This window comes from Myxine glutinosa, chromosome 9, assembly GCF_964187855.1.
Source record: "Myxine glutinosa chromosome 9, kmMyxGlut1.1, whole genome shotgun sequence".
In the NCBI taxonomy this organism is placed as follows: domain Eukaryota; kingdom Metazoa; phylum Chordata; class Myxini; order Myxiniformes; family Myxinidae; genus Myxine; species Myxine glutinosa.
The window spans coordinates 50,436,139-50,458,652 of record NC_136269.1 but is presented as its reverse complement, the minus strand read 5'-3'; the positions used below and the strand labels follow the sequence as shown (position 1 = coordinate 50,458,652).

The 22,514-nt window shown below is 46.4% G+C and overlaps 1 protein-coding gene across 1 annotated transcript in view; it reads left to right on the top strand.

The window, feature by feature from the left end:
* Positions 1-22,514, top strand: part of IARS2 (isoleucyl-tRNA synthetase 2, mitochondrial) — a 137,857-nt gene that overhangs the window by 1,732 nt on the left and 113,611 nt on the right. The window contains exons 2-4 of the mRNA XM_068129171.2: positions 677-799; positions 4,180-4,339; positions 9,747-9,898. Of these exons, the coding sequence (XP_067985272.2) occupies positions 677-799; positions 4,180-4,339; positions 9,747-9,898 (435 nt within the window). The remainder of the gene's footprint in view (positions 1-676; positions 800-4,179; positions 4,340-9,746; positions 9,899-22,514) is intronic.

Genomic DNA, 22,514 nt, shown 5'->3' with positions numbered 1-22,514 from the left:
CAAATGTCGATGAAAATCCCCAGAATGGTGAGGCAAAATCCGCAAATGTCGATGAAAATCCCACGAATGGTGAGGCAAAATCCGCAAATGTCGATGAAAATCCCACGAATGTCGATGAAAATCCGTGAATGCATGCCATGCCATTGTTTCAATGGGGGAAAAGGGAGACGGCTAATTGCACTAACAGATACTATGGAGTGTTTTCATTCTGGACAGTAACTCCGAAGCCCATTAGATTTTGGTTTAGGTCCGAATCCAGATCCGGCCTACTAGTGAGATATAGACCATAAACTGTTCAGCCTGGCGGAGGTGTGCGCTCCACCGAGTGGCGTTCTGGTTTAGTTGCATGGACTTGAGGAAGCAGGGGAGGGGTAGGGATGAATTAAGTAATGTTTCCTTCTTCACATCAAACAACTTATTTTATTTATTTACTTACTTAATTGTCTATGTGTTAATGCCGAGCATTAGGGAAAATTGTTTGGTAAAACTTTTTCGTTGCAGTGGTAGACCTGAAACCTTTGCAGTAAATATAGGAAAGTGAAAACGATATGCATTTTTTCTTCTTTTGCAATATTAAAAATGGCTGTGGTATTTTTTTCAGAATGGGCATGCAGTTGCTTTGTTGGACTTGGTGTGATCAGTGCTAAAATTGACTGGTTGTGGCTTTGTGCACTAGGTATATGGCTTTGCCGATCTATACACCTGGCAGAAGAAAAGAAAGACGAGCATTGACTTTTGTCTTCACGACGGACCCCCTTATGCAAATGGGAATGTCCACATGGGCCATGCATTAAACAAGGTACTGCACAATGTTTTATAAAAACGAATGCTTCACATAAACAAACTAGAAAGGATCATCTTTGTATCCATTTGTATCAGACGTCTTTTTCTTTTTCTTTTTCTTTTTCTTTTTCTTCTTCTTCCTCTTTTTCTTTTCTGTTCTTCTTCTTCTTCTTCTTTTTCCATATGCTCAAAATAACGAAAACGGCTTAACAAAAACATAAAATGAAAGTCCAAGCATCCTCTCCGCCTCCCCCCCTCTCCCTCCCCCATTCCTCCCCGCACCCATTGTTTGTCCAAGTCTGCCTCTAACTTGGCCTTCAACTCTGCTGTTGGTGTTTCTCTCTCTCCTTTTGTTCTAATGTTCCTTTTGTCCTGTTGCATCCAGATCCATTCAGTATCCTCGCTCTTCCATGAGCCTCGATTATGTATACAAAACATAGGGGCCATACCCCTGGCACTCATCTGGTAGAATAATCAGTATACTGCACTGACTAAAGGTATTTTAAACCAATTACAATGGTTTGCTAGAAGACAGGACAGCATGTACAATCATATTAACATAATCAAAAGACTTTAAACAAAAAAAAATACCTATTTTGGGGGGCAACCCTCCCCGTATACATCCTCAGACCCAAATTTTTCCAGATTCCCACCCAGATTAGACGGCTCAAAGCTCAATACCATACACCATTACTGAAGTCACCATCCTATCGGACCTTACATGTGATAAACACATGTAATATTTTTGTCTCATGTCTGATAACATATACGTATATCTAGTAGTTACGTCTGGCCTATATAATCAATGGGTTGGGAGAATAGGTCAGAAGTAGCATAATCACCATATATTCTGGGTTTGATTCATGAGCTGACTATAACTTTCATCGTGGTGCTCCACATCGAGTATGCCATCCTTTTGAAGACCATTAGATCAACGAATAATTTTCTGGTGGTCGTGAAAGATCCTACCGTCTATAACGGTCAACTATTGTTTGCCTGTACTCTGCTGAAATTGCATGTTGTTCGCCGAACCAGTAACACCTCAGCACTCGCCAAGTGGCTCAAACACTCAAGCAAGCACTCCAACCAAACCGTTGATGCAGAATGGCTGGCTTGACGAGCAATAACAAACTGATTGGTAATGGAACACACCCCTGGGTTTGTTTTCAGCCAAAGAACACACCCCATGATTGGTACTCGCCATGGGAATGCCTGGTAATCCCAAGGCCTTGATCTAATATTCTAATCGGTCTAATAATGAAGAGTGTGGAGAAAGCACAGGCATGGTAGGTCAAATTTCCTCCTCCTGTGTCCATGTTCCTTGTATATAATCAATATCTATCGAAGGATCGTGTCTTACATTTACTCAACCAATTCATGATCAAATATAATGGCAATGGTAAGGCAGGGATTGTCGTAATGAAGACATTACATTTAAAAAAAGATTACATCACCACTTCACGATTTGACCCCCTACCAGGACTTGCGGTTTCAGAGGGGTAGGGCATGTGGTGAAGAGCAAAGGTTGGGCAGAGTTTGCAGGGTATATTACCATTAGTAAGCAGATTATGTCTGTATGTATGTCTGGTATGACTGTACCTGTACGTATATCTGATACGTAACATAGGGAGTTACTGATTGATCACTAAAGTGGTGGCGATCATGGCCGATGCTAAATAGAAATGTGAAAAAACAAAAACGCGACTTACCCTCAGCTTCTCATGCTTTTCCGCAGAGCTATTCTGTCCCTTTTCTTCTTATCCGTGAGATTACAATTATCTCCAATCTTCGTGGGGATGGCGTTGGCTTTTAATCGCTTCAATGTATTCATCCAAACTGGGAATACAGGCCGGTGCTGTGCAAATTATTTTCAAAATGAGCGCTGCAAATGACGTTTGAAGCAGTTGGGCCATGCCGCTTTCCTCTGGTCAGTGTTATCTTGGCTATCCATATTTTCCTTACAGCTGGATCTTGTGGGAAAACATGCATACTCACACCATCTTTGGATGCATTGCTACAACCAGGAACAATACATCTAGCTGGCATTCTGAGTACTTGTTCAGAACGTATGTAGGTCACACATAACCACACGGCTCGCAGCAAAAGTATCCTCAAGATGATGTGGTGGGTCATGTGATATATGACGCAATCAAATCATTTTGTCATTTTGGGGGGGGGGGGGGGGGGGGGGCAGGGCCAATCCAGAGTAAAAGGACACGATAAAACATTAAAACCTTCCTTCTAAGATATTTATTCAAGAAAAGAACAATGATTAAGTGCTAAGTGGAGCCATATCTATTCATTAAATCCAAACATCATTTTCTATGTCAATGGACCTTTAAAGTTTCGCATCAGTTGGACAAGCGGTTGCAGAAAACCATTTTTAAAGTGAAAATATATACACAGACGCACACACACACACACAGACAAATAGACATTGTAATAGTTTCACATTCCCTACGCGATGGGTCTAATTATAGACAGAGAGCACTAGTGAATATGATGTTGAAATGATGGACCAAATGGTCTTTCTTTGGGTCAATGTCCCTTGTATATCCTTGTCGTGAGATGTGGCTGCAAGATAGTTTTGAGAAACTCGATCAGAATCAGGAGAGAGTGAATGAGTTGAGTGGTGTTGTGCTGTATATGTGTTTTAACTGAAAAAAATGGGTGAGGTTGAAGAGATTTCTCAGCATAAAACAATTGAGTTGTAAAAGAGAATGGGGGATGTAATCAATCAGGAAAACGTTCCTGTGGCTTTGCCGGGCTTGCAGCCTGTGTCCCGCGGAGTCATTCCTTCACTGCAAGTTTTTGAGCCTCAGCCTGAGTTGAGGTACATGAATATCATTCATGATCTACAAATATCATAGACAATGAATCAGTTTTACACAATTTATTCATCCATTTAATGTGCGTGTTTGTTATCACCACCACCACTGAAGGTGGATGGGGGTTATGTTTTCACCCCTGTCTGTCTGTCTGTCTGTGAGCAGAATATCTCAAAAGTTGCGGACTGATTTAGACAAAGCTTTGTGGACCGGTTGGGTGGATGACGAGGATGAATTGATTAAATTTGGGTGAAGATCTGGAGCTGGATAAGAGAATGTTTTGATTTTTAAAAAAAAAGTGATTCGATACCATTGAGAAATGTGGCCAAAACGATATATAGCATGATATTTCAAAAAGATTTGGGCGAGTTCTAACAAAGCTTGGTGGATAAGTTGGGTTTGGTAGGTGACAAGAACATGCTGATTCGATCTTTGTTCATGTCCGGATCTAGATCTGCCCATCCAGTGGGATACACAATGTAAAATGTTCTGCCTGGCGGAGGTATGCGCTCTACCGAGTGCCGTTCTAGTGTTTCATAATTGCTTTTTTTTTTGTCCTGTTTTTCAGATCCTGAAGGACATCACAAACCGGTTCCATGTCATGAGAGGAGATAGAGTTCACTTTATGCCTGGCTGGGACTGTCACGGTTTACCTACTGAGATGAAGGCTTTGTCCGAGGGGGAGGTACTCAGTCGCAATCTGGACCCAATGGAGACCCGCCAAAAAGGCATGTGCAAATGACTTCGAGAAGCTAAGGGCATAGGAGAATGGCAAAGAATGGTAAAGCTACTTGCTTAGAATTGTTTAAGATGGTGATGTCACAGTTCTGTATTGACAGCAGTTTAGCCTGTATTATCCAGCTTTTTGGATGCATTGTTTTAAAAGCGTATGTCTAATGTAAAGCCCCACATCCTTAAAGAGCACTTTTCGATCTTGGTAGTTCTCCTTTCTTTATTTTGTACCATTGGAAGAGCATTCATTGGGCGATTAGAGACTGAACATCCCACATCTACATGTTTATGCATCTCCACACAAGGGAGAGATAGGGGGAAGCACAAGTTTAGAATGGAAGCATAACATTAGCCTTAAAGGAGGGGATGGTAGAGGTATATTTTTATTTTCCATTTGGACACATACACACACACACACACACACACACACACACACACACACACACACACACACACACACACACACACACACACACACACACACACACACACACACACACACACACACACACTTTGAGACCTGGGTGGGCTGCCTTCCACCTTCTGAAACACGCATATGGAGATATCAACAAACGAGAGACAGGGTGCATTCAGCAAAAGGTACTGTAGAACCATTTGTGGGGGTACGTTCCTAAAAAATGCCACGAATGTCAGGGAATTGTTTCATCTATCTATAATTCCAGCAATCTCTGTGTGTCTGTGTGTCTGTGTGTCTGTGTGTCTGTGTGTCTGTGTGTCTGTGTGTCTGTGTGTTTGTCTGTGACCGCTGTTTCTCGACAACCACGGGTCCGATATACTTGAAACTTGCCAGGTATATTGCTGGGGACCCGAGGATGTGCCTTTTCAAGGTTTCATATTAATCGGACAATTACTGACCGAGCTATGTCCAAAAAACGCTTCAACCAATCAGAGAGCAGCGAGCTATCACGTGTGCCGAACGTGGCGATCAGACTCTGCCTCGGACGGCACATTTGACAGCGTATTCATTTATTTCACGTTGGAAAACTATGTTGCCGTTAAACTATGTTTTAAAACGAATTCAAACTGCGATTAAATTAAAACGATTCATCCTAACTGCGATTTGCGAACTTCCGGACAGTGACGACTTATCTTCCGGCAGCCAATCACAGAACGCTCTGTTGCGTAGGCGTGGCCGATGTGAGACGAGCGGAGCTGAGCGCGTTACGAGCTGACCGCCATTACGGTACGTAATTCGATTTCTTATGCGCATTATTTCTCCCAATTCAGTCAGAGCGAAGGGCGGAAGCGAAGAGCGTTGGTTTTTTTGTTTACGGGCGTACGGGCGGGGTAGAGCGTACGGGTAGCGTTTTTTTTTTTTTTTGGCCACGGAACGGGCACCCACGTACGGCCAATGCCCTATGTTGGCGTTAAACTATGTTTTACAACTAATAAAAACGAATTTGCGATTCATTCGCTTTCCTGCGCGTTTGTGTACGCGATGGCGATTTCTTTACCAAACTCCGGAAGCCGTTCGCTTTGGACCGAACCATTGCATGTAAATAGAGGGGGGGGATTGTCACCACTCGCAAGCCGTTCGCTTTGGACCAAACCATTTCATGTAAATAGAGGGGGGGGATATAATTTTAGATATATATATATAGTACGGGCATGCCCTAGTTGGGAAAAAGAGGGAAATGTTCCCGGAAGTTCATGATTAATAAGGGGAAATTTTAAGACAGTCACATTTTATGAACCGTGGAATCCGCGAATGTCGAAACAGTGAATGTGGGGGTTTTACTGTATTTGTAAAAAGACAACATTATGGAAAGAAAGAGGAGTGAAGAATATGGAGAAATTTAAAGGTTTGGAGAGGGAATTAAAATGTTAATATTTGCTTCACTTTGGGGTTTAAAATGTTGCCAGATAAATCGACCAATATTCAAACTTATAAACCTATAAAGTACCGACCAGTAGTCTGTGGAGTATTTCACATCCAATAACATTAATTACACTTTTGGACAACATCGTTAAAATACATATAATTGATCTACTCAAAATAGCTGTTTTCTTCTTCTTATTATTATTTTCAGAGCTTCACTCAAAATTGGTTTAAGCTCAGGACATGGTTTAAACATGAATATACTGTATTTTATAGTGGGAAGGTCCATGACCACTCAAAATGTAAGCAAAACGTTCTCTATTCATAGTAATAGGAAGGGTGGGTGGGACTACGCCTGTCAATCAACATTTGTGGGTGTGGCCACGGCGACATATGCCAATCACACCTAAATGGGCTGAGGTAATGGCCTAATATTACATACAATGCAACAGTAGCGCCAACAGAAAAAAAAAAAAAAACTTTCAAAGAAAGACAGACGGTGTGCTTAATGTTGGAATACACTATTTCATATTGTCCGACGCCCGTTGTTGCCAGATGTACGTTGAATGAATGAATGATCGTTTTAAGGCCATTTTTCCCCGATAGAGCAGGGGTTAGCCTTGCGGGCCCCATGGCAATCATGGTTCCCTGTTTGAGGCAATGTTTTTATGGCCGGATGCCCTTCCTGACCCCAACCCTTGGTCACGCTCTTACGATGCGCAGGGATACGGTGTACCTATTCTAAACCGGGGTACACATCGTGATCATTCATCCCAGCAAGCTGGTACTCAATTTGCCGACCTCGGAAGGATGCCAGGCTGAGTCAACCCCCCTGGCGTTAATTGAGCGATCGACCGGGATTCAAACCCAGGATCCTAGGATCCCAAGCCGGCACCCTAACCGCTAAGCCAACTACGTTAATTATCTGTAGTCTGTATGTATGAAACCGAAAATAAAAAGCAGGCATGACTGCACGTGCAAAGAATGCAGGGATGTTCTTCCATTTGTAAGGGTTCTTCTTCTTCCTCTTCTTCTTCTTCTTCTTCTTTTCTTCTTATTTTCTTTTTATATAGAATATTGTGGCATATTGCGTCAGTCGTATCAGAGAAAAACATTTTCAACTCTGTTCGTGTACATGTGGCTGTTTTCACTGCCACGTAATTGTTCTGTCTGCCTCCCACCGTGGATTCAAAAGATCAGTCAGAGTACGATCTACTGTGCATGTAACTGTGCACTTTTATATACTGTACTATTGCAACTGTCTTGCTAAACCTGCTAATCCACACCTAATCTGGAAAATAGGTATGGTTTTGCATAATAATCGCTTATCCCTACCTTGTTTACATACTTTTTAGCATATCATCCCCACATCCTTTTTTTTAATTTTGAAAAACACGTTTTTTGTTACTTGTTCAAATTAAAGTGATTAATATGATTTCTTCTTGGTACGTCCTTGGATTTGTTGTTCTTGGGTTTGTTGATCTGGAGAAAGCATTCGATAGGGTTCCACATGAAGTATTGACATGGGCATTGAGGAAGTTAGAAGTGGAGGAATGGTTGATCAGAGTTGTGATGGCAATGTACAATAGAGCACGCACAGCTGTAAGGACGAAGGACGGGAACAGTGGCGAGTTTGAGGTGAAGGTGGGAGTGCATCAGGGGTCAGTACTAAGTCCACTACTATTTGTAGCTGTGATGGAGGTGCTGGCTCAGACCATAAAGGAGGGTTTACCGTGGGAGTTGTTGTATGCAGATGATCTGGTGTTGATTGCAGAAAGTATGGATGGACTGAAGGAAAAGATGAACAAGTGGAAGGAAAGTATGGAGACAAAAGGTCTGAAGGTGAATATAGGAAAGACGAAGGTGATGGCAAGTGGTAAAGCATGTGGTAAGGTGGAAAGAACTGGGAAGCGGCCATGTGCTGTGTGCAGGAAGGGTGTCGGAGTGAACTCCATTCAATGTACAATGTGCGCTGAGTGGGTTCATCAAAAATGTTGTGGTCTGAGAGGGTCATTAACCAGTTTGGCAGCTACATTCAAATGTAAGGTGTGCACAGAGGGAGCTGCAGATGGAGGAAATGTTGAGTTGGATCTTGGAGATGGCGTGAAGCTGGAAGGTGTGAAAACATTTTGCTATCTCGGAGACATGCTGAATGGAGAAGGTGGATCAGACTCGGCAACGGTTGCTTGAGTGAGATGTGCATGGAAGAAGTTTCGGGAACTGAGTGGCTTGCTGATGAGGAGGGGAGTGTCGTTAAAGCTGAAGGGAAAGGTGTATGCTGCATGTGTGAGAAGTGGTATGATTTATGGGAGCGCGACATGGGTCATGAATGTAGAGCAGCAACGAAGGCTGGAAAGGGTGAAATGCGAATGGTTCGGTGGATGTGCGAAGTGTCGCTGAGAGAGAGGAAGACAAATGATGAATTGCAAAAGATGATGGGAATAGAGCCTGTGATTGATGCTGTGAAGAGGAACAGGTTGAGATGGTTTGGTCATGTGTTGAGGAAGGATGAAAGTGACTGGTTGAGAAGAGTGATGGAAATAAATGTAGAAGGAAGTAGAGGACGGGGAAGACCGAGAAAGACTTGGCTAAAGACGGTGGAAGAAGACATGCGGGCAAGGGGGTTAACAAGGAGAGATGCAGAAAATAGGGCAAAATGGAGAAGACTGTCATGGGGACCGCAATGCTAACCCCCGCTCTTGCAGGGAAAATGGCCTTAAAATGCATGTTGTTGTTGTTGCCTTCTTGGTATGTCCTCTCAAGAAGCTTTTTCCTGACCTACGATACAGACACAGTGATTTTTCAAAACCTGAATAATGGCCTGAAAATTGTATCTTGGATCTCGGTATTAGCTGATGAGTTTGACTGAGGCCATTTCAAGCAAACATCAAGAAAAACTCTAATATCGTCATTATAAACTTGAACAATCTATTTGTGGCTTGCCTTTTTGGTTTTTCATATCTTAGGATTAATTTTTCATGTTTTTTGATTTTCTAATTTAAACAAGTGAATCCTCTTGGATTGCGCTGAGGTTCGGGCATGGAATTTCTAGGAGGAAGTATAATTTGTATGCAATGAAAGTACATGTAATATGGGATCGAGTAAGATCGAGTAAGCTTCACCAGTGCGCGTGCGCGAATTTACGTCACGTCGGCAGCGAGAAGGCGTTCCCCAACACGAACCAATCAGGAACTGCCACGCCCACTTATATGATCTCAGAATTCCTGTGACAGGAATTAGCGTTACACTGGCTGGAAGTCATTCGCTAGAGGCGCTTCCTCAGCGCCAATCACCAGTGCGCATGCGCGAATTTACGTCACGTCGGCAGCGAGAAGGCGTTCCCCAACACGAACCAATCAGGAACTGCCACGCCCACTTATATGATCTCAGAATTCCTGTGACAGGAATTAGCGTTACACTGGCTGGAAGTCAATCGCTAAAGGCGCTTCCTCAGCGCCAATAATAGTTGTTTTAGGTTTTGTTGAATTGTCATTGGAACGCTGATGTATTTTCACTCACATTATATATGTCTTCTCTTTACAACCTCCCTTTTTGCTTTTCAGCACAAAAGTTTGCTGAAGAGGCTATAGCGAAACAGAAAGCAGCATTTATTAGGTGGGGTGTGATGGCTGACTGGGACTCTGGCTGCTACTCTACATTTGAGAAAGAATATGTAGCCAAGCAGCTTGAGCTCTTTTTCAATATGTATGAGAAGGTGGGTAAAAGATTGGTTTGTTTGATCAATCATAAAGTCCTTAATTTAGAAATGTTGTGTTTTCCCATGTCTTTATCTTTTTGGCGTACATGTCAATCCTTTTTCCCCAAAAGTCTGGGGTTGACTTGTACTCAGAATCGCCTTATTTATGGTTTAAGACATTGCATTGCATATTTGAATTTTTTTTTTGCAAAGTGTGATGTGTTGTGGAAAAGATTTTATAATTGTTAAAACGCAATACTGTACGTTTCCACTCAACGAAGTGGATGTGTTGCTAGAAAGTGTGCCGTTGAGAAAAACCATGTTTAGCAGACGAGATATTCCTATATATATATATATATATATATATTGTTGCGAATATGGAATTTGGCCTCCATATCCGCTTGTAAATATTCCCCTATTTTCTCCAATACTCCCCCAACTTTCCCCAATCCCCCATTCCCTAGTCCCATTGCATGTAAATAACAATCAGTAGAGCCGACCTTCCCCTTATTCCCCCATTAAATGTCGTGCCCAGGTCCACCGCACCACACGTAGACAACTTTCGGACATCTTCCTAGTTATTCTTATTCTATGTCAGTTAAGGCCTCGTCTCCATTAATTATGACTCTTCGTTGCACCAGAATGTGATTATATGGCATCAGTAGTGAGTTTAGGACCTTTCCCATACCTCCTTCCATCTTCTTCCCCAACAATTACAACTACAACTACGACTACAACAACAGAGGGGCGGGGAGTGTGCGTCCTCACACCGGCTCGGTTACCCGCCATGACCATACGCTCCACGGCGTTACCCCGAAGGGGCTGGCTGTCAGCTCCTCGTCAGGGGCGGAGCCAGTAACCCCCCCGCACGCACCCAATGAGAAGCAACGTGCCGATTCCACGAGGCGGAGCTAACGAGCCGAGGGCGTGTCACTCCCCGCCGGATATACGCGGCCCCGCGCCGGATGTGACGAGAGATGCGCCCCCAGCCTGGAGAGAGAAGTCGCCACCCCTCGAGCGCTGCAATACCTCCACCGCATCTCTTAAACTGGACCGTACGTGATCCTGCCCTGAGCCCAGGTGCACCTGGAGCGATCGCTACCCGCCTGTCCTTTCCATCAATCCCCGTGTGAGTGAGCCTTGTCCCGTTTATCTGTCGTCCGTTGGGGTTAATATAAGTGTGTTTAAGTGCCCACCTTCCTATGTTTCCCTCTTGTCCCTGTAATCTAAACCTTCCGCATTATTGTAATAACAACCTTTGAGAACCGTATCCCTGGTGTCGTGTCGTATTAATTCCAGCCGTGTGTCTTCTTTTTCCTTCATTGGTCTAGCATAGCGCGATTAGTCAACGTTCGGGCACAATCGGGTAACTTGTGCAGACGTGGTCATACCATAAAACCGCTCGGTAAATAACATCCAAGCCACGTCTGTAACAATTGGTGTCGGGAGTGAGATTCGAGGCCCGACCAAATTTTGAAAAAAAAAAAAAAACGAATAGAGGAAAAAAAAAAATTTGGTCAAAATTTGGAGCGGCCGAAATTTGTTTTGTTTTACGAAACTCGAATTTTGCAAGTCGCGCTATGGCGGATCAAGACGGCTGGGGTCCGGTAGCGGAGAGTGAAGCAGGGTCGGTCCAGGACCAAATTGAGGGACATGAGGGACATGAGGAGAGCGAAACAGCGAGGGTAGCAGGCACGCAAAATGGCGCCTCGCAAGAGCGCGCGGTAGCCGAGCCCGCTGTATCAACGGGCTTTAACATGCAGCCGATTGACATACAGGCCCTCATTGCGCAGCTACAGGCAGCTGTACAGATGAGTATGGGGAGCCAAATTGAGCGATTGGGTGAGCGATTGGAGGGCCAAATGGGGGTAATGGGGAACCGGATGGATGCTCAGAGTGAGCAATTGGGAGTAATGAGGGACGAAGCGAGGGGTACTGGTGAGGGGTTAGACAAGAAATTTGGGAAGTTAGGCAATAATTTTGAGGGGTTAGACAAGAAATTTGGGAAGTTAGACAATAATTTTGAGGGGTTAGACAACGGGATAAAAGAAGTGAAAAATGGGTTAATGGGGGTAGAAAATAGAATGGCTGCCCAGGAGAATCAGATAGAGGGAGTGAAAAATGGGTTAGAGGGGTTAGAAAACAGTATGGAAGGCAAATTGAGGGACATGAGGGACCAAGCGGAAAGGGAAGTTAAACAAATGGAGCAGCAGATAGAGGGGGTCAGAATGGGGGTAGAAACCAAACTGGATGCTCACAGGGAGGAAATGGAGCAGATGAGGGTGGCATCTGGGCAGGAGATGCAAGTGATGGGAGAGGAGATCAGAAGAGGAGTGAGTGAGGAGGTCGGAGGAGTGCGCGAGGAGGTGAGGCACTGTAAGGAGCACATGGAGAAGGAGGTGAGAAAGGGGACTGTAAAGTTACAAGGGGGCATAGAGGACCTGACGCAGGAGGTGGAGCAGCTGACGGTGGGACAGACGGAGTTAGTGGAGCAGGTTCAAAGGAACACTGCGGTATTAGGAGGTTTAAAGGCGACACAGAAAGAACTAAAAGATGACTTGGTAGCGACGAAGAGGGAATGTCAGATGGTACGTGAGGGACTGACAACGAGGTTGGACGAGGTGATAGAGGTAATGGAGACGAAGGACCGGCAGGTGAGGACGCACATGGAAACGGTCAAGGTAGCCTTGGAGGACGAGCTTGAGGAGACGTACCGGGGAATAAAAGAGGTGAGGCACAAATTAGAAGAAGTGGAAGAAGGGATGAGCGAAATTAAGAAGCGACGGAGAGGGGATAAGAAAGAGATAAAAGAGGAGATAAAAGAATTGGTCCAAAGTCTGTGTTTGGATCGTGATGATGTGCTCATTAACCGGATGAGGGATTCGCAGGTGATGGAGGAGAAGCGAAGAGGAAGAGGACCCGGTGTAAGTGGTGACCAATATGGTCGTGCGTATGATGCGCCAGGGGATTTAAGAAGCTTGGGGGTCGAGATAGACCCGGGTGTTCGTGAGAGGCCGTGGGTGAAGTGTGCGACCGGTCTGGTGTGCGAAAAAGGAGGTGTGCGAGAAAGTCCGACTCTGGGGTGTGTGAGGAAAAAGTGTGTGCCAAGGAGTGAGGGTGCTGGCGAGAGTGAGTCGGTCGTAGCGCGTGTGCGAGGGAGCACGTGGAAGCGCGGGGTGGTGAGTGTTACAGAGGGTGTGATGGGAGAGTGTGCGCAAGAGTGTGCGCGAGAAAGGTGTGTGACGGACAGGTGCATGAGGAAAGAGTGCGCTGTCAGAAGTAAGGAAGAGTGTCCACCTGTGGTGAGTGTTACAGAGGGTGTAACGGGAGAGTGTGCGCGAGAAAGGTGTGTGACGGACAGGTGCATGAGGAAAGAGTGCGCTGTCAAGAGTAAGGGTGAGTGCGCTGTCAGGAATGGAGGTGAAAGTAGTGAGAGTGACATGGAGCGTGAGTTAGTTGTGACAGGTGAGCGAGGATGTACACCTGGGATGGAAGGATGCACACCTGGAATGGTAGAGCGTGAGTGGGAATGCACGCTGGAGTTGGTGGTGAGGCACGTGGTTGGGTGTGCGAATGAGAGCACACCTGTGATTGTCACAGAGGAGGTGACCGAGGAGGGGGCGCGAAGAGGTGTATTGGTGAGGTGTGCGAGCAACGAATGTGTGCCAAGGTGTTCGGTGGTCAGGTGTGTGACCAAGGCTGTGAGTGGAATGGGTGTGCCTGGGTGTGTAAGGAAAGGTACGAGGAGCATGGGCACGGCTGGATGTGTGAGCAAGGAACGGGCTGCGGGGTGTAAGCGTCCAGGTGAAGCATCGACGTTACACGGGGTAGAGTGTAGAACGACTTATAGCCGAATCGGGCCCTCGGTGCGTGCCGGGCCTCGCTTTGAACGGCCGCGTCCGTGCTCCACTAGGCGGAGCGGGCGGCTGGATAGGAAGGGTCGTCATGGCGACCACGTTTTGTTGAGACGTGCCGGCAGGTCGAGATCGGGACATTGGATGGCTCCACGCCGAGGTGATGCGTGGGATCTCGGCCCGGGTAAGCCCCCGTCCCTGCACCGAGTGCCGGACGCATTCAGCCGCTGGCACAAAACAACCAGCATCCATTGCTTGGCTTTACGAAGCCGGGCTTTGGACAGGGATTGGCGCACCGAGAGGTATTAGTGAGTCGACTGGGTGATGAGGTTAGTGTTTTGGACCCAAAATTAGAGAAAAACAAAATTTGATGATTGGCAAGGGATTGGCAGTAGTGATTGGCAGATGATGGGTAGTGATTGGCAAATTTTTAATTTGTTGAAATTTGATGTGCAAAATTGGTAGTGAGAGACCCCCGATGTGGTGGGATGGCAAATCCACCATCCTTCCCATGTGGGGGGCAAAGGAGCAATAGCTTATGGGGTGTATGGCAGTGAAAACTACCCCGGGTGGGTTAGGATATTGTGTGTAGGGATCTAGAAGATGACATTAGGTAACGTTAAGATTAGTTAGTGACTGATACCTGTAGTGGGGACGCAGGTAGATTAGTATGGATGATAATGACGAGGGAGCGCAATAGTTTAAAGGGACGACTGGGAAGCGCAAGTTTCAGAAGGGAGTAGTTAGCTGAGATGATGCCGTGTTTGTGAGAATTGAACAGGTGTGATTGCACAGGTGTGCAACTGGACAGGTGTGTGGAGCAGTGTATGAGTAGTGAGTGTGTGGATCAGCGCGAATGCGCTTGGGGAGAGAAGGGTGCAGGTGGCACCAGGTGTGAGAGCACAGGTGTGCAGGTACAGGTGTGTGGAGAGAGTTGGAGTGAGTGGTACGGAGTGGTGTGCATGGTGCGAAGGTGTGGATGGGGGAAGAGTGGACCCCTTTCACGAGCACCCGGGGCGGGTAGTGTAAGTGTTAGGTAGAGGGTGCAGGTAAATTGTGGTTGGATATTGGCATTTGTGGTGCGGTTGCAGAATGGTGTTGTGAATGGGTGCATTAGTGTTGTGGAAATGGCTGGGCGTGTAGCCTGTTAGTGTGTGTAGTTGGTTGGGCACTCCACCACTGTGAGGATTTGGCCAGGTGAGGCCGCAGGTGGGCTCTGGGAGCCGGTAGTTGTGAGTGGGTGCCTGAGGATCCCGGGTGTGGATCGGGCAGCCCAGTGCCAGAGAGGGCACGGAGTGGGGAGAGAGCCAGAGGGCCTTCCCCTGGTAGTTAGGTTAGGGTAAGGAGCAGGTAAGCTCGGAGGCAACTGCAGTGGTGGAGGTGTGCAGGTGGGTAGACCCACTGGGAGAGGTACACGTCGCAGCCCAGAAATTGTACGAGGGCACCGGGAGATGAATCGGGGGAGTGAGACCCCAAATTGAAGAGCACCACAGTTTGGCCAATGGGAATTGGTTTTTAGAACCCATAGTGTAAGAGGGCCAATGGTTTGGCCGGAGAAAGACCCCGGGTAGTGTAAAGTTGTTAAAGTCATTTAGGAGATAGTTAGGATTGATGAACCTGTCGCACCATACGCAGCCACTTACCTGTGGTGATGATGATGACTCCACACCTGTGTTTTCTTTGTTTTGTGCAGGAAATGAGATTGCTGTGAGGATTTGTGAGACGCATCACGACGTGGATGAGACATTGGGGTGATTCCATCTCTCCCTCCCTAGGAGGGACTGATGATGAATTGGTAATGGCAAATTTTGATGTTGAGTTGAAAATGGCAAATTTTGATGAGAGTTGAAAATGGCAAATTTGATTGGTTAGGAGGGAGAGAAGACGAATTTGGTTTATGGGAGGAACGGGGAAGACAGTAGGGATGTTTGTTGATTTGTAAAGTAGATGTTTATGGGTAGTGTTGTGTTGTGTGGATACAGTAAGGGGTAAGGGAGGGGCCATGTAGGTTACCTGGTGGGGGGGGGGGGGCGTACGATAGGAACGTACCTGTCTCACCTGGTTCCCATGTGCCCCCAGTGTGCATCACCTTACATTGCGTGCACTTTTGCGCCCTTACCACCTTACTCACTTGTCTGCTTCTTTTGTCTCCCACCTCCGAGGATCTGGCTTTGGGGTAGAGAGAGAGGAGAGAGAGGTGCTGGCTGCGCAGTTGTGGGCCTGCACTTTCGCTGTTCGCTGCCGGGATCGATACACCATATGGACCACAATGTTTGTGGCCACCCACAATGGACCGCAGTTCGTTTGCGGCCAAGCACCACCCGGGGATGGACCTATGGATCAACGTGGCACCTATGCCATACAGGTGAACCACTAATAGTTAACACCACCAAGTGCACCACAAGAAGAGCAAGAGACACCTGCAGGGTTAGGGGTTGTCGAATTTATTTTTATTCCAATGAACAATGGTGACTGCACCGATTGGTGGTGGGGTGGTGCTGTTGATGCTCGGGAAGGGTGCTCTGCACGTTATTAAAGGCCGTCGGCCACAGAGCACTCGTGGGTTGGTGTATCGATGTTGGCAAGCGCGCTCTCTCTATGCATAACATCTGCATGTGTTCCTCCAAAGACAGGTCCTGGATCGTAGTGTAGATAGCAGCGTAGTCTTGTAAATAATGCTCCCTACCGGCTGTATGTTTAGTTTGAGAATTCTTTCCGGATTCGGTTATCCTGTGGGTGTGTTTCTGTGAGGAGAAGGGTGCAACGTCGCAGGGGGACATATTTACTCATTTGTGAATATCTGTAAAACTGTCGCACTCAGGGTAGAGTTAATAGTAGAGGGAACTACATTGCGTGCCACACTAAAGTAGGTAAAAATTTATCGGGTCGGGACGCCCCGAGGGTAGAGAAGGGTGCAATGTTGCGAATATGGAATTTGGCCTCCATATCCGCTTGTAAATATTCCCCTATTTTCTCCAATACTCCCCCAACTTTCCCCAATCCCCCATTCCCTAGTCCCATTGCATGTAAATAACAATCAGTAGAGCCGACCTTCCCCTTATTCCCCCATTAAATGTCGTGCCCAGGTCCACCGCACCACACGTAGACAACTTTCGGACATCTTCCTAGTTATTCTTATTCTATGTCAGTTAAGGCCTCGTCTCCATTAATTATGACTCTTCGTTGCACCAGAATGTGATTATATGGCATCAGTAGTGAGTTTAGGACCTTTCCCATACCTCCTTCCATCTTCTTCCCCAACAATTACAACTACAACTACGACTACAACAACAGAGGGGCGGGGAGTGTGCGTCCTCACACCGGCTCGGTTACCCGCCATGACCATACGCTCCACGGCGTTACCCCGAAGGGGCTGGCTGTCAGCTCCTCGTCAGGGGCGGAGCCAGTAACCCCCCCGCACGCACCCAATGAGAAGCAACGTGCCGATTCCACGAGGCGGAGCTAACGAGCCGAGGGCGTGTCACTCCCCGCCGGATATACGCGGCCCCGCGCCGGATGTGACGAGAGATGCGCCCCCAGCCTGGAGAGAGAAGTCGCCACCCCTCGAGCGCTGCAATACCTCCACCGCATCTCTTAAACTGGACCGTACGTGATCCTGCCCTGAGCCCAGGTGCACCTGGAGCGATCGCTACCCGCCTGTCCTTTCCATCAATCCCCGTGTGAGTGAGCCTTGTCCCGTTTATCTGTCGTCCGTTGGGGTTAATATAAGTGTGTTTAAGTGCCCACCTTCCTATGTTTCCCTCTTGTCCCTGTAATCTAAACCTTCCGCATTATTGTAATAACAACCTTTGAGAACCGTATCCCTGGTGTCGTGTCGTATTAATTCCAGCCGTGTGTCTTCTTTTTCCTTCATTGGTCTAGCATAGCGCGATTAGTCAACGTTCGGGCACAATCGGGTAACTTGTGCAGACGTGGTCATACCATAAAACCGCTCGGTAAATAACATCCAAGCCACGTCTGTAACAATATATATATATATATATATATATATATATATATATATATATATATATATATATATATATATATATATATATATATATATATCTATCTATAATTCCAGTAATCTCTGTCTGTACGTTTGTACGTTTGTACGTTTGTCTGTTTGTCTGTGACCGCTGTTTCTCGACAACTACCGGTCCGATATACTTGAAACTTGCCAGGTATATTGCTGGGGACCCGAGGATGTGCCTTTTCAAGGTTTGAAATTAATCGGACAAGTACTTACCGAGCTATGGCGATTTAGCCGTTCGCCGTTCGCTTTGCCGTTGCGAATGGACCAAACCATTCATGTAAATAGAGGGGGGGGGGGGGGGGGGTTCTGTGGTCGTTCGCTTTGGCTTTGCGAATGGACCAAACCATTCATGTAAATAGAGGGGGGGGTTCTGTGGTCGTTCGCTTTGGCTTTGCGAATGGACCAAACCATTCATGTAAATAGAGGGGGGGGTTCTGTGGTCGTTGCGAATGGACCAAACCATTCACATCGAATCATCGAATCACATCGAATGGACCAAACCGTTCGCTTTGGACCAAACCATTGCATGTAAATAGAGGGGGGGGGTTCTGTGGTCGTTGCGAATGGACCAAACCATTCATGTTTTTTTTTTTTTTTTTTTGGCAAGGAACGGGCACCCACGTACGGGCACGTCCTAGCTTATATATAGTACGGGCATGCCCTAGTATATATAATTATATATATATATATATATATATATATATATATTATATATATATATATATTATATATATATATTATATATATATATATATATATATATATATATATATATATATTGTTACGGATCTCTACGTCGGCCTTTCCCTTTAAGAAGGGGGGATTAATCCCCTTGCGTATGACTGACCTGACGTGAGTCCTGAAGTTGCACAAGCTCCCTCCGGAGAGGCAGGTGCGCAACCTCGTTCGCGACCGCGGACAGATGTTAATTGCCGAGCGGTTTAGCAACCGCGGCATGAACCATTAGCAGAGACTAACCCGATCCTGAACGTTGGCCAAAATCGCGCCACAGGTTTTCAATGGGGAAATCACAAAGACGACCGGATGAGCATGAATAAGAAGAACAAAGGTAGGAAATACAAATGTGATTTATTACTAACTATTATTTACACAATCAAAAGGAACCAAGGAGAAGGAAAGAAAAGAAAATAATTTACAGAAGGAGGGAAGGACCAGAAGACACAGTGCAATTTATAGCTTACCTATTCCGTCTTACTTAACCCCAGGACAAGACACACAAAACAAACTTACGTACACGAATGCATGGATGAGGCCAGGCACGGATGATTGGAAGGGGAGGAAGGTTCGGCTGGACACGGGAGGACGGCCGGGCCGGGAGTGAGCAGCCGCCGCCCTTCCTCAATCGTGTTCGCCCGGCGGCGTTGCTTCGCAAAAGCTCAACGCTGCGGTGGTCACAACTGTGGTGGACTCAAAGCTGCGATGGTCTCAAAGCTCATGCGTGCTTCTCTTTCCCTCAATCACCTCCTTCCTCCACTCGTCTCTTCTTCTGGTCTCAACTCGCCTCAGGTGGGGTGCGTCGCGTGCTCTCCAAGGACTCATCTCTGGTGGGGGCGTCCCGCCGCGGGTTATATAGGCCACACCATTGAACCTTCGCGAACCTCCCCGATCGTTCTCTCTCCGCCCTCTCAAGCCAAACCCCTCGTACTTGGTTGGTCGGCAAGGGCTCTCCTGGCTCCACCCTCCGATGACGAGGTGGAGACACGCCTTTCTTCTCCGAGGTACAGCACATGGCAATGGCGGCAAATGCAGAAAACCGCCCAATGCAGTTGGCAATGGAGGCTTTGCAGAAACCCACCCAATGCAGTTGGCAATGGAGGCTTTGGGATATGGAAGGGAACTATCTTATGTCATCTGATGCAATGCAGTGTCAACTAGTGGGAACAGAGCCTTAAACTACATAGAATAAGGAGAGAACTATTTAGAAGGATATATGATTTGCTACGTGCATGTATATGGAGTAACTAGGAGGACGACCTTTGACCTTTACACTACGGAGGGTGATATTTACAACAATTCTCATGACACTTACAACAATAAAAAAACACAGGATTCTCAAATCCGCAACTATATATATATATATATATATACACACAGTGAAACCTTGACTTACGAGTGCACCAACTTACGAGTTTTCCGAGATACGAGCCGTCGCTCGGTCGGTTTTTTGCTTTGTGATGCGAGCCGAGATCTGAGTTATGAGCGAGCGAGCTTGGATATAAAACACGTAATCGTCGAAAAACATGAGCGAGGTGTGCGTGTTGTCGACTTGGCGAGGCAGTACGATCGTAGTACTTCTACGATTTTGAAGCAGAAGGAGTCGATAAAGGCTATAACGCCAGCCAAGGGCATTAAGATTATTTCAAAGCTCTGGACCTCTGTCCATGAAGAGATGGAGAAGTAGTTGTTTGTGTGGTTGACGGAGAAGCAGCTCGCAGGAGATACCGTGACCGAGAGCATCATCTGTGAGAAGGCACGAGACATTTACGGGGATTTGGTGCAGCAGACGGCGGGAACATCAACGGAAGAGGCATCGGAAGAGGCATCGGAAGAGTCATTCAAAGCCAGTCGGGGATGGTTTGATAATTTTAAGAAGAGGACCGGCATTCACTCCATCGTCAGGCATGGTGAGGCAGCAAGCTCGGATGTGAAGGCAGCTGAAGATTTTATTATAACTTTTGCCGAACTGATAGAAGCCGAAGGATACATCCCCCAGCAAATCTTCAACTGTGACGAGACGGCTCTTCTGGAAAAAGATGCCGAGGAGGACGTATATAACGGCAGAGGAGAAGAGCATGCCAGGCCACAACTTGTTCAGAGTGCCGGCGATAGCTCGCCTTCTCTTTGTGGAAGACACGGTGAGATCCTTAACATCCAACAACTAATGGGACGCAAATGGGGCGCCCAGTTTAGCGGTACACACATTGATGAATCACCCTGCCTGTGAAACACCGACATGACAGGTTATAGCTGGGTCGGGATTCAAACCCAGGCTGGACAGTTTAGAGTCAAGTGTGCGTACCTCCAGTCCAGGCCATCCTGCCAACTTGTATGCTGCAAACAGGTGAAATATAAAGCGCGAGATATTTATATATATATATTTAAAAAAAAATTGGTGTGGTTTTTGGGGGGCTGGAACGGATTAATTGCATTTCAATTCATTTTAATGGGGAAATTTAATTTGAGAAACGAGCAAATTGAGTTACGAGCTTGGTCACAGAACGAATTAAACTCGTAAGTCAAGGTTTCACTATATATATATATATATATATATATATATATATATATATATATATATATATATATATATACACACACACATACACATACATACATACATACATACATACATACTGTTACGTGGTCCTCCCGGTGACTACCTGGTCTCGGTGACCCCCGGACCGTGAGAGGAACCCCGCCAGAAAGATATATGATTTATACGCTTTCGTAACGCAATCGATATGAATTCCAGTCAATAAGAAACCCCACACCAAGGATCCGGATTAATCAATAATATATTCCCAATCGATCAACAACAATCAATCAACAATATTACTAAGATGGCCATCTCATATATTTCCCCCCTTGACCCCACTCACTGCACCCTCAATGGTCACTGTCCCTCACAATGTCTCTGGGCCCCTCCAGACCAAGGTGAAGGTCGACTTCTCCGCACACGGGCGGTTGAACGGACCCCTGGCTGACGTGCTCTAAACGTGCACGTCCCGTACCGGGAACGGCTGCTGCAGCTGGGGCCCCCTCGGGACGCCACCGGGGTCGGAGCACGTGATCGCGGCCTCTGGGCTGTGAACAGCTCGCAAAGCGCGCGAGGTCCAAGGTGCGACCCGTACACGCACTCGTAGGCGTCGAGGCGAACAGTGCCGGACGCTTGGTTCCTTCCAGGAACCCACGGCAACCTGACACGTAACAGGCAATCACCCCGCGCAGGTAACTCCTCTCGCCAGACGGGCATTTCAAACGCAGCGTTCCAAAGCAGATAAAGACCGACTCGGCTCGCGTCGGAGCTGGTCGAGGATCAAGATGGCCGCTTCTCTCCCGACCTTGTCTTCTTCTTCTTCCGGTTCACCATCCCGTTTCCGGTCTCCTGTTATCAGGAGCGCTTCTAACCATTTAACCACAACAACCTTTAATAGAATAAACATTAATAAGCAATGACCTGAATAGTAATTCACATAAATCTGGAATCCGTAACAATATATACATACATACATACATACATACATATATACATATATACATATATGGGAGCATACGATGGATCGGCACGTCGCTGCGTCCTTGGACGAATCCTCAGCACCATCCTGACACACACTACTGTGTGCTACGGAATGAGGTGTTTTTGCAGTAGCTGGAATGCAAATTCTTCCACCAACCTCCTTGAGCAAGGACCTAGTACCCTGGTACTCATTTTGCTGACCTCGGATGGATGACAGGCTCGGAAGGATATCGGGATGACAGGCTGAGTCAACCCCACCTGGTATTAATTCAACAGCTGAAGGATTCAAACTCAGGACCTTAGGATCCCAAGCCCACCACCTTAACCATTAGGCCAACACCAGGTATATATTCTCATAGACATAATAACATAATTTTAACCTCACTTAAGTACAAATTAGAGACAAATATTAAACCTCAATAAGGAATGCACAAGAATATGAATGAAGGGTCGTTTTAAGGCCATTTTCCCCGCTAGAGCGGGGGTTAG